At 48.2% G+C, this 12,724-nt stretch overlaps 2 protein-coding genes across 4 annotated transcripts in view; one reads left to right on the forward strand and one right to left on the reverse strand.

Moving 5' to 3' along the window:
• The window catches only part of SLC31A1 (solute carrier family 31 member 1), a 34,932-nt gene extending 23,191 nt beyond the window's left edge, over nucleotides 1-11,741 (reverse strand). The window contains exons 1-3 of one of the 2 annotated variants that reach the window (XM_060251491.1): nucleotides 11,530-11,731; nucleotides 8,974-9,134; nucleotides 7,420-7,512 (exon numbers count right to left, since the gene is read on the reverse strand). The gene's annotated coding sequence lies outside the window, so the exon portion shown is untranslated. Of the gene's footprint in view, nucleotides 1-7,419; nucleotides 7,513-8,973; nucleotides 9,135-11,529 lie in introns of both variants that reach the window. The other variant, XM_060251493.1, reaches the window with a different exon arrangement.
• A 79-nt stretch (nucleotides 11,742-11,820) lies between these two features.
• FKBP15 (FKBP prolyl isomerase family member 15) overlaps nucleotides 11,821-12,724 on the forward strand; it is a 39,402-nt gene continuing 38,498 nt past the window's right edge. For both annotated transcript variants that reach the window (XM_060250789.1, XM_060250790.1), the window contains exon 1: nucleotides 11,821-12,100. In XM_060250789.1, the coding sequence (XP_060106772.1) occupies nucleotides 12,048-12,100 (53 nt within the window). In that variant the 5' untranslated portion in view covers nucleotides 11,821-12,047. The remainder of the gene's footprint in view (nucleotides 12,101-12,724) is intronic.

Genomic DNA, 12,724 nt, shown 5'->3' on the forward strand with positions numbered 1-12,724 from the left:
CAGGAAAGAAAATCAGGCAGACGCGTGCAACTAGTGCCAAAAGGTGTATTAACATATATACACGACAAGTGCTCTCTTGTGCAGTCTATACAATATCACCTCCACGGACAAAGTGCTTCGCCTAACCACCATCTCACAGGGAGAGACCTGTGTGATGCACACACAGATCATATATAGTCCAAGCAGCCAATCCTGGCCGTGCTGACTCAGCAGATTGCATCACTTGGCTTCTGCCGGCTCAAGCCGGTCTGCTGATCAGGTCACTGTGACCTAGCCTGGCAGCTAGATCACCAGCTGTCATACTGTAGCTGTCAGACTGGGTTTATGTAGATTCTTGCTCCAACACACCTCCTAATCTATTTAAACCCAGTGCACCAAAACACTTTACACAGTTTACATACATGTCCACCAGCAACATTACAGTTCATATTTACGTAGCTCGGAACCCTTTCCGGAATTCGTTCAGGAACTCATCATGATTGTAAAACACATCATCGTGTTCCTGTTCAGCCAGCTCTTTCAGACGCTTGGCTTCAGCCTCCTTCTCCCTTGCCTCGCACTCTGCCACCCAGGCTTTCCATTTCTTAGCCTTTTCTTTTAACATTTCCTCAAATCCGGGTGGGTCTGGATTGACAGTCAGAGTGACATAGGGACACTTGTACCTAGCGGGACGTTGGCCTTTGGTGGACCTGGCAGACACCCGTGGCCCTGTGCTTGGACCAGCTTTGTCTTCTTCGGGTTGCTCTGTTCCCACCTCCTGGGCTGGTTGCTCTGCCCCTGTAATTGGGTGTTGAACCTCCTGACTCTCACACTTTACCTCCAGTTCCTGCATTTGAGGCTCTGCCTCCTGACTCTGCTCGTCAGGCTCTGTGCCAGCATTCGGCTCACCTTCTCCAGCCCCACTGGGTGCCACCTCCTGGGCTGGAGTTCTGGGCTGCGCTCCAACATCGTTATCGCTACTTGGCAGCAGGACAAATTGTTTCTGCAAGGAGTGCAACCTTGGCCAGCTGCTTTCTTCATTGAACTGGGCACTCTTATTAAGTGTTATCTTGCTTTTGCTATTGCAGAAACGATAACACCTGGCCCTTGGCTTGTAGCCCAGAAAAATTAGGCTCTCTGCCCGGACATCCCCCTCCCCGCTACTCGTGGAGTGGATGCCAACCCGAGCCCGTGACCCAAAGACTTTTAAAGAACTCAAATCTGGGGTCTTGTTCAACAGTAACCTGTAAGGCACATTTTTCACAGTATTACACCAAACCCTGTTTTGCAAAAAAACAGCTGCATGTATGGTTTCTGCCCAATAGGTCATTGGCAGTTGTGCATCCTCTAACATGCAATACATCACATTCTGCAATACAGCCCCATGCCCATTTTCTCGGGGCGTTGCTGGGTTCGTCAGACGGTGGGCAATGCCCTTGTTCTCCAGCCAACGTTTCATCTGGTTAGATAAGAATTCCCCCCCTCTGTCGGTTTGTACAGCTAGGAGATTAACCCCTAATTGTCTCTCCACTGCTTTGACCCACTTGGTGAATGTCTTATACACCTCAGACTTATGCACCATGGTGAAAACCCACGCGTACCTCGTGTGGTCGTCGGTGGCCACCAAGCAGTATCTCCTCCCCGACAGACTCTTTGGCAATGGGCCAATAACGTCTAAATGGACTAGTTCCAGGGCTCGTGTGCTTTCCCTTGAGCTTTCTTTAGCAACAGCACACGCCTTGCTTTTGGTCTTCTTGCAGACCTGGCAGTCCAAGTAACATTTGCAAGGATTTACTTTCAAACTAGGCACAAGCTCCAGGGTTTTCTTTAACGCCCTAAATCCGCAGTGCCCAAGTCTCCTATGGAGCAAATGTATACACTTATTGTGCACAGGCTCATTCGACACCTGAGCCACCTGGGCACAATCACTCTGGACCACATACAGTTTACCTTCCCTCTTTCCTGTCACAAGCAACTTTCCCCCACCTCCCAGGATTTTGCAGCAGGTTTTCTCAAATCTCACCTGGTATCCCTGGTCAGACAGTGTGCTAACACTCAACAGGTTAGACTGCAGTGAGGGTACATACAACACATTTTGCAACATACATTTCAGTGCAGGAAATTCCACATTGCCTGAGCAAACAGAATTGGCAGTGGTCCCATCAGCCAATCTCACATACTTATGCTCAGGACTGTCAATGTTTTTCAACAACTCCTTCTCGCAGCAGAGATGGCTCGTTGCCCCGGAGTCTAAAATCCAAGCAGACCCTGTGCTCTCTACTGCAGACGTGACCAGCCGGGTTGCTTCCTCACACGGGCTGGCGGTCCTCCGCTCTCGCCGCACACGCCCCCGCCTCTTCTCCCTCTCAGGGCAAGCTCGGAGCAGGTGCTGCGACGACCCGCATCCATAGCAGCGACGGACTGCAAACGCAGTCGGCTCCACTTCCTCCACCTTCGGACGCCTGCCAGCAGCAAAAGCTGGCTCATTCTTGGCTGTCTTCCCGGACACACCGATAACAGCACGCTGCCCGGCCGACACCCCCGGACAGCTCACGGCCGCAATTCTCTCTTGGAAGTCAAGCAGGTGGGCACAGACGTATTCCATGGTCAGGGTCGCTACGTCCACCGTCTCCAGAGAAGTTATCAGGGGAGTGTACTCAGGTGGCAACGACGACAGCAAAATGTACACTCTGTCGTCTGGAGCTACAGTCTTGCCTCTTGCCTCCAGCTCAACGAAACAGTCCGTTAGCCGTTTGATGTGATCTTTCACACACCCTCCAGCCGGCATAACGGTGCGGAACATCCTCCTTGTCAAGGCCATGAGGGAACCAGCAGTGGTGCTAACATGCACCGCACTCAACGCGTCCCAGGCAGCCTTGGGAGTGTCCTTCCCTCGCACATAAACCAGCTGGTCATCTCCTATAGATAGCACTATGTTGGCCAGTGCCTTATCCGATAACACAGTCTCGGCAGGAGATAAGTCAGCAGGGGGGTTACTCACGAACAGCCATTGCCCTTCACGCTTGAGGTAGTGTTGCATTCTCAGGCTCCACACCGCGTAGTTGGCTGAGGTGAGCTTCTCAACGGCTACTCCAAGCTGTTGCTGAGCCATCGTGCCGACTCCTCCTCACAGCTGGCTGCCGACGTCCCTCTGGCTCTCAAACAGAGAACGGTGGTGCTTCTGTGTCCTTCACCGGCGTTCCTCGCCTCCGGCTCTTTCCAAACTCACAGTCAGCTCAACTCTCAACTCTCTCCTCCGCGCAGCGGAACCGCCCTGGGCCCATAACCCTATCGGAGCGGGAGTAGCAGAGTGAGGGAGATGACTTGCCCGACACAGGGCTTCAGGAAAGAAAATCAGGCAGACGCGTGCAACTAGTGCCAAAAGGTGTATTAACATATATACACGACAAGTGCTCTCTTGTGCAGTCTATACAATATCACCTCCACGGACAAAGTGCTTCGCCTAACCACCATCTCACAGGGAGAGACCTGTGTGATGCACACACAGATCATATATAGTCCAAGCAGCCAATCCTGGCCGTGCTGACTCAGCAGATTGCATCACTTGGCTTCTGCCGGCTCAAGCCGGTCTGCTGATCAGGTCACTGTGACCTAGCCTGGCAGCTAGATCACCAGCTGTCATACTGTAGCTGTCAGACTGGGTTTATGTAGATTCTTGCTCCAACAGGTACATACAACACATTTTGCAACATACATTTCAGTGCAGGAAATTCCACATTGCCTGAGCAAACAGAGTTGGCAGTGGTCCCATCAGCCAATCTCACATACTTATGCTCAGGACTGTCAATGTTTTTCAACAACTCCTTCTCGCAGCAGAGATGGCTCGTTGCCCCGGAGTCTAAAATCCAAGCAGACCCTGTGCTCTCTACTGCAGACGTGACCAGCCGGGTTGCTTCCTCACACGGGCTGGCGGTCCTCCGCTCTCGCCGCACACGCCCCCGCCTCTTCTCCCTCTCAGGGCAAGCTCGGAGCAGGTGCTGCGACGACCCGCATCCATAGCAGCGACGGACTGCAAACGCAGTCGGCTCCACTTCCTCCACCTTCGGACGCCTGCCAGCAGCAAAAGCTGGCTCATTCTTGGCTGTCTTCCCGGACACACCGATAACAGCACGCTGCCCGGCCGACACCCCCGGACAGCTCACGGCCGCAATTCTCTCTTGGAAGTCAAGCAGGTGGGCACAGACGTATTCCATGGTCAGGGTCGCTACGTCCACCGTCTCCAGAGAAGTTATCAGGGGAGTGTACTCAGGTGGCAACGACGACAGCAAAATGTACACTCTGTCGTCTGGAGCTACAGTCTTGCCTCTTGCCTCCAGCTCAACAAAACAGTCCGTTAGCCGTTTGATGTGATCTTTCACACACCCTCCAGCCGGCATAACGGTGCGGAACATCCTCCTTGTCAAGGCCATGAGGGAACCAGCAGTGGTGCTAACATGCACCGCACTCAACGCGTCCCAGGCAGCCTTGGGAGTGTCCTTCCCTCGCACATAAACCAGCTGGTCATCTCCTATAGATAGCACTATGTTGGCCAGTGCCTTATCCGATAACACAGTCTCGGCAGGAGATAAGTCAGCAGGGGGGTTACTCACGAACAGCCATTGCCCTTCACGCTTGAGGTAGTGTTGCATTCTCAGGCTCCACACCGCGTAGTTGGCTGAGGTGAGCTTCTCAACGGCTACTCCAAGCTGTTGCTGAGCCATCGTGCCGACTCCTCCTCACAGCTGGCTGCCGACGTCCCTCTGGCTCTCAAACAGAGAACGGTGGTGCCTCTGTGTCCTTCACCGGCGTTCCTCGCCTCCGGCTCTTTCCAAACTCACAGTCAGCTCAACTCTCAACTCTCTCCTCCGCGCAGCGGAAGCGTGCTGGGCCCATAACCCTGTCGGAGCGGGAGTAGCAGAGTGAGGGAGATGACTTGCCCGACACAGGGCTTCAGGAAAGAAAATCAGGCAGACACGTGCAACTAGTGCCAAAAGGTGTATTAACATATATACACAACAAGTGCTCTCTTGTGCAGTCTATACAATATCACCTCCACGGACAAAGTGCTTCGCCTAACCACCATCTCACAGGGAGAGACCTGTGTGATGCACACACAGATCATATATAGTCCAAGCAGCCAATCCTGGCCGTGCTGACTCAGCAGATTGCATCACTTGGCTTCTGCCGGCTCAAGCCGGTCTGCTGATCAGGTCACTGTGACCTAGCCTGGCAGCTAGATCACCAGCTGTCATACTGTAGCTGTCAGACTGGGTTTATGTAGATTCTTGCTCCAACAGAAAGCACCCACAAAAGACTGAGATCTGCTTTTCCATAAAGCAATATGTGTGTTTATGTTTAATTGATCTTTCATCCTTAAAGGGCTACTTTCAGGTCAAAAATTGTACAGTGAATTGCCAAAAAATAAGCATAGACCTGTACTGAGAAAAGATGGGACCACAAATCATATGCTCTGCAGGCAAAAGATCTTTAGTTCAGTCCCCAGCATCCATAGTTAAAAGGGACTAAGGTAACAGAAATGGGAAAGTTCCCTACTTCAGACCTTAGGGAATCATGGTCAATAGATAGTGCTGGCCTAATCAGAGCAACATTATGACCTGGTATGAAGGCAGCTTCAAAAGTATTGTGTTATGGCACAGAGCCGTCTCCAGTTCCTGAGTTGTCTTGAGTCAGCAACATGCTAGAGCATTCCTCAGTAGTCCAGATGGGCATTTATTTCAAGCTGCTCCACTCACCCCTGGCAAGAGATCAGTTTTTCACCCACAGCAGATCAAAGTTTTTAAAGAGCAGCGTCCAATAGTGCTGACATAGCACATCCAGAATTGATGTATACTTGAGTCGTAATTATTAACTTCCATGCCACTCCAGTTTCAGTCTCTGTCTTTCAAATTTTCAACGTAATTCAATTACTCATAGGAACTACAAGAACAATTCATACCAGAGCGAGAAAAGGGGAATGCTACTGTTTTCCATTATCAAAGTTTCTGTGTGACCCAGGACAGGAAGAACTGGCCTAGCTATTCCCCCCCCCCCAAAAAAAAAAATCCAAAAAGATTTTCTCATTACACTAAGGAGTCTCAGGTTGGAACCTAAACCTATACATCGAGACAGTGATGTTAATGAAAAGGGGGGGGGGGGGGAGAAGAGGTCAAGATTACAGGGTACAGGACACATGTGTAATCTTATTTTCCAGTGCGACAACTGCTTTGTCACTGTGAGTCCTTTGTGCAAATCAGACAAAGCCTTGAATTCTGCCAAGGTTTTATTGCTGTTGACTAAAGATGGCAGGAGCAGCTACTCAAAGCAATGCAAACTATTCTGTGGATTACTATGCACTCTTTAAGGCATCACATGATATATGGTAATTATGGCACAGACAACTGTGCACAAATTATAGGCAAGCCTCAAGATAACAGAAGACTCAATCTGCTGTTGCTTCAAGCTTTTCAGGGAGGAAGAGGGGAGTGTTCTACTTGGTCTTTTATACAACTCCCACAGCAACATGCATCAGCCATAGCAAGGGTGCCATAGTGGCCTCATATACATGTCCTATGTGGTATTTCACTATTGTTAATATTTTGAAGTCTGTTTACAATAGGCAAATCTGTATCTTGACCTCCATAAATTACAGTTGTTAAAGACACAACATTAGACATTTTGCTCTAAGCAATAATCTTGGCTTGCAAGGGAAAGCAAACAGCAGTTGGAAAAAGGATGCCATAAGAAATTCACCTGCGGAACTCCATTCAGAAAATTGCATATGCTGCAACACACAGAAAATGTGCAGGACTTTGGTTACAGCTTTGTCATTTAACACATGCTCATTATGGCACGACCAAACTTGACTTGACTAGTATAATGGGTACTTTGTTCAATCAGTGGCAAGTCTCTAAGGCCACTGTATTGGCATTTATAAAAAAACACAGCGTTGAACGCGGCTGCTGAACATAATGTATGGATGCTCTAAATTACTCACGCTCTACTTAGAAATATAATCATTTACCTTATTTATAGTTTAACTTTCTAACTTGAACTCAAGGCAGATTATACATAGTGAGTCAATACAAAGGACATATGAGATACTCAATAAACAATGCAATAGGATTACGGTTGTAGAACCAACCAGGCCTAAAAACAGAACTGAAACAAGGCATGTTAATATGACACATTAAATGATAAAAAAATTCATAACAGGTGCCTAGTTTCAACAAACTACACATAGTAATATAGATAAGGGGCCATCTTTCGGGCTAGGCCGAGTTGGAATAAAGCCTTTTTTAGTAACTGCATTAACTTGCTCTCCAGTAATAAAGGTGGGTCCAGTATAACCCCAATGTTCTTGACTGAATCAGCAAAGGTCAACTGAACTCCATCAAAAGTGGGAATAACCTTCATAATCTCTGCCTTCCCAACCAACATTACCTCTGTGTTTTCAGGGTTCACATTTCAATTTGCTCACTCTTTACCACAGCAGCCAGGCAGTTATTCAGGATCTCTACTGTATCACCAGGGGATCTGGATAAGAATATATATACAGATATCATCCACATATTGATGACATCCAGCCCCAAAGCTATGAATCATTTGTCCTAATGGCTTTACAGAGAGACTGAAAAGCGCGAGAATAGGTTCCACATTAATGACAACTGGTCTCCCCCAGCAACCCTTTGACTCCGATACAGGAAGAATGATTTTAACCAGTTTAGCATGTATCTTGATACCAACTTCTGCCTCCAAGCACCTCAAGAAGGTGTTATGAAAGGCTGCAAATAAGTTCAACAAGAGCAACAAGAGGCATGGCCTTTGTCTACACTCAGACAGATGTCGTCAACTAAAGCTAGCATGTCCACCTCTGTCCCACAGCCCAGCCTGAAAAGGGTCTAGAATAGATGAGTTATCCAAGAAGACCTGGAGTTGGTTTGCTACTGCTCTTGCAATCAATATGCCAAGAAAGGGTAGCTTACAGGCCAGGCAATACCTGGCCACATTATTTTTCTGTAGAGATGCTTTTTCAAGTAATGAGTGGATAACCTTGTCTTTGAGTGGCTGAGGAAGGTGCTCTGAGCTAGAGACTGATTTGCAATACAAACCAAGGGTCTGTTGAAGAGATCCTTACAAGATTTTGGTAGCCAGGATGGCCTTCACCAATCCCAGGATCTTGTCAATACTCATCATGGAAACTGCGGCAAAATGATCCATGAATAGAGCAGGTGCTGTATTAGTTCTGTTTACTGGTGTGCCTATGTTACAACTGCCATCCAGGTCACAATGTATTCTAGATATTTTATCAGTAAAAAACTTGGCAATGGTATCACAGCTAATTGTCTTTTCCTGAGAAAAAGGCTCAGCTTTTGGCATCAGCAGTTGCTGAACTACCTTGAACAATCAGTATGGTTGCAAGCTAGCTGATACCATAGTAGCAACATTTCTTTGCCGCCATCCCTGCCTCTTCCAATGGGCTCTATAGTGTATTCTATCAGATTGGGTACAGGTTTGCCACCAGAACTATTCTAGACATCTCCCAACCCTCTTCAAGTCACCCAGTTTCACAGTAAACCAAGAGGCTGGTTTATGCCCTAAGGGTGGGAGTGGTTGCAGAAGGGCAACCTTGTTGACAGCTTCCAGCAGCTTCATGTTCCACACTCCCACTGAAGCCTCAGTTGAGCATGTACCTAAAATTCGAGTTCTGGAATCCAGTAGGATTCATGAGCCTTCTTGGGCAGACCTTTTTAATTGTACCCCCTCTCACACAGGGTGCTGGAGCTACATTTACCTTGGCTTTAAATATATACAGTCAACTCTTTAAGAGTTATTACCATCACATTGTCTGGAGCCAAATCCTTTCTTCAACTCTGCCTCATTCCTTCAGTTATCCTTCATTAATGGCCAAGATCTGCACAAACCACGTCCTTAAGAAATTCCTGATTCAATATGCAAGAAATAAGAAACTCATCTAGTAGTACATGAGACTCTTACCTCTTTACTGTTCCACTGGAAGCCAAGAAGAACTGTTGTTCCAGCAACGTGATTGTCAAGCTGAGGACAGATTCTCACCCTGGTCTGGTTCAGCCTTACTCCCAAAACTCCCACTTAGCATGAATTCCAACCACAAGCAACATGACCTGCGTACCTGTTCACTGCCAACAAAAAAAATGGAACTGTTTACTCATCAGCAATCCCAACACAGAGAGAGACCAAGAAACATGGGTAGCATTTGGCTAAAAGCAGAAAGACACTTTCATTGCATTAAGTTTAATTTCATACCCTCTTCTCACATGAATATTCTTGGCCTGGGAAATATAGTATCCAAGGTCAGATGGGTCATTCAAGTAGTTCTTGTAGCTTCAATTTGCAAGTGTAGGCCAAAACATCAAAGAAAAAGCAGCAAGATCTCAACTCATCTCCTCCTGGATCTCCCTCAAAATGAGGCAAGTGTTACTTGAGCAGAATTCAGGGAATGACAAGCACGCTGTTTGTTTCACTTAAAAACTGATAAATGTGAGATATCCAGGAGATGGCAAGCATAAGTTTGATCCATTTCCTGCAACAATTCAAAGGTGTTTAGAATAAATCTTCACTCTTCAACCAAGTCTTCACTCTTCAACCATGTGTCTCCATCCATGCACTGTCTATAATCTAAACAAAGTGCTTGATGGCACACAGATCTTTAATTCACCTGCTTCTGCTGAAGTACTTTCCAGAAAACCAACTGGAAGCACAATAGCTGGAAAAAATACAACTGGCTTCCAAACCATCAGTCTAAATCTGCCTTTTAAAAGAAGTTAATCCACAAGACTTCAAAAGATCAATTTTTAATTTGTTTGGGAGAACCTGCTGGGCCAACTTTCTGAACAAAGACATTCTAAACTAGCAGCAGAATTGCCAGAGAACCTGGCTGAATGCCCAGAAAAAGAACCTCAGGCAAACAAGAGTGCAGCTTAAACTTAATTTTCCAAAATGCAGTCAAACAAATTGCACTGTATCTGCAGAAAGTTGTTTAACTCCAAACAGACAGAATCCCATTCTGAAAGGCAGCCCTACATAATGCTGAGAAATACCTTTTAGGTGTTCTACCAATCAGCATTACATTGTTCAGAACCTAAGAGAAGTTACGCTAGGGGCATTTTATCAACAAAGTGTTAAGCAACCATGACTATAGAGAAAGAAGAGGTGGAACAATTAATTCAAACTATGCAAATTATCCCCATAAACACCAGCAGGAACTTGGGAAGTGTGGCACCTGGGATTTTTTTTCCAAATCTGCCTTTTAAAAATTGCAATAATTTACAATTTTTAATGCAAAATGAAGTTACAAAGTCCTCAGTCACCCCTGTAATGGCATGCACACAGTCCTACTGATGACCCAGAAATGCACTCACCCTGTCCTCCCAATCAACCCTGTTGGATTGTCATTTGCCCCATGAATGCCTGTCTTCCTTTTCCGCTTCATCCCAGTCTCCCCTTATCTATTCCACCCAGCTTCGGTCCCAAAGTCTATTCCGCACGAGGTGGCATCATTTCATCCAGCCCAGTCCCATTGTCCTCACCCACAAACTTCCCTTCAGTGAAGCCATTCAGATCTTCTCCCGTTTTCCTCCTCCCCCCTCCATCGTGAAGAGCCAGCAAAAGCTGTACCCCACTACACATTCAGCCTCCTCCTCACTCTCTTCTGCCCTTTCCACACTAGGATTGCCAATTCCCAGGTGGGAGCAGGGGAACCCCCGGTTTGGAGGCCTTCCCCCTGCTTCAGGGTGATCAGAAAGTGGCGGGGGGGGGGGGGAGGCATTCTATTATTCCCTATGGAGACTTGATTCAAATGGTGTATAATGGAAAATTGATCCATGGGAATCCGGGGCTCTGGCGGGGCTGCTTTTTGAGAGAGAGGCAACAAATTTGCAGCATAGCATCCAGTGCCTCTCCTCAAAACACCCTCCAAGTTTCAAAAACATTGGACCAGGGGGTCCAACTCCGTGAGCCCCAAAATAAGGTGTCCCTATCTTTCATTATTTACAATAAAGGGAAGGCGTTTAAAATGTGTGTGGTCCCTTTAAATGTGATAGCCAGAACTCCCTTAGAGTTCAGTTATGCTTGCTCCTGGCTCCACCCCCAAAGTCCCCAGTTATTTCTTGAATTGGACTTGGCCACCCTATTCCGCACCTTCACTCGCCCCAGCCATTCTCTTCCCCCCCACTTCTCTTTTCCCATCCACTTTTCCACCCACCCTCCATCTCACCGGCCATTTCACTCCAAATGCTTCTTCAGCCTTGACCCCACCAACGCCATCCCTTTAGCAGGTGGCAATTTCCCCTCCCCAAAGCACTTTCTCTCCTTTTCTTAATCCTCTCCCCCCCCCCACTCCATTCAGACGAACCTACTCCCTCCTCATCTTCCCCCTCCCTTCTCCCACCTCCTCAAGCCCCTCTTTCATTCCCTCGTTCTCCTCACCCCACCAATATCCCTCATAACAATCCCGCGGCGAAGAAAAGGAGACAACCCTGCCTCGGCCGTCCAAGTTTAAGCGGGCAAACTCACTTCTTCCCCTTCCCCGCAGCAATCCAGCAACGCGTCTCCTACGGAGCGAGCGTCCCTCCCGACCTCCTCAAACGTGTACCCTTCAAGCCACTCAGCTTCCTCGCACGCTCATTAGGCACCGCGGCCATCACGTGCCCCAAACCTCCCGCCTCCCTCCCTCAGAGTTGAATTCCTATTGATTCAAAGACGCTTCATTTTCTTCCCTCCGCCTTTCAATCTCAATAGTCCCGCCCTTCATGGTGGACGAGGCCCCCCTTAATGACGCGAAGAAAGCGACTGTGCTTTTGAAAGACATTAGGGCTTTTCGGCGATCCGTAGCGAATCGAGGGAGTCACGCGCTTCAGCCGCCGGGCGCTCTCACTTCCTAGTTTGGACGAGGTTATTTTGTGAGCGCGTTAGAAACAACACCGGCTGGTTTTGTGACACTGTCGTGAAAAGAGAGGCTGCTGTCGTGTTTTTCGGCCCCGCCTGCCGCTTCTGTTCTCTGGGCGGCGAGCGACGGTCGGAGCGAGGGGAGAATGTTCGGGGGCTCAGAGGAGGATGACACAGACTTCCTGTCTCCTACAGGCGGGTGAGGCCCCAGCGGGGCGGGGGAAGAGAAACTAACACTCGGAACCGGAAGGGGAAGAGTGAACTGCTTCCGTTCACCAGACAGCCCCATACCCTATTTTCAGTCAGGCCGACTTTTCTGTCCTTGAGCGTGCATGGGCTCCATTAAGGGTGTCTGTGTGCATGCGCAAAGTGTCCTTTTCTCCCCCAACTCTGGACTAACACTGAATCTCCTTTTCTGTGGAATAAATTAGGTTTCCTGGTGCGGGAACTGGATTGATCACCCTTGATAGCTTTTCAGCTTCTGAATGTGTTTGGCCATGTGCAGTGTCTTCTTCACTCAGCTAACCCATAAATCATCTACTATGGAGAGCCAGTTTGGTGTAGTGGTTCAGTGTGCGGACTCTTATCTGGGAGAACCGGGTTTGATTCCCCACTCCTCCACTTGCACCTGCTGGCATGGCCTTGGGTCAGCCATAACTCTAGCAGAAGTTGTCCTTGAAAGGGCAGCTGCTGTGAGAGCCCTCTCCAACCCCACCTACCTCACAGGGTGTCTGTTGTGGGGGAGGAAGATAAAGGAGATTGTGAGTCGCTCTGAGACTCTTCGGAGTGGAGGGCAGGATATAAATCCAATATCATCTTCATA

This window comes from Heteronotia binoei, chromosome 12, assembly GCF_032191835.1.
Source record: "Heteronotia binoei isolate CCM8104 ecotype False Entrance Well chromosome 12, APGP_CSIRO_Hbin_v1, whole genome shotgun sequence".
Taxonomy (NCBI): Eukaryota; Metazoa; Chordata; class Lepidosauria; order Squamata; family Gekkonidae; genus Heteronotia; species Heteronotia binoei.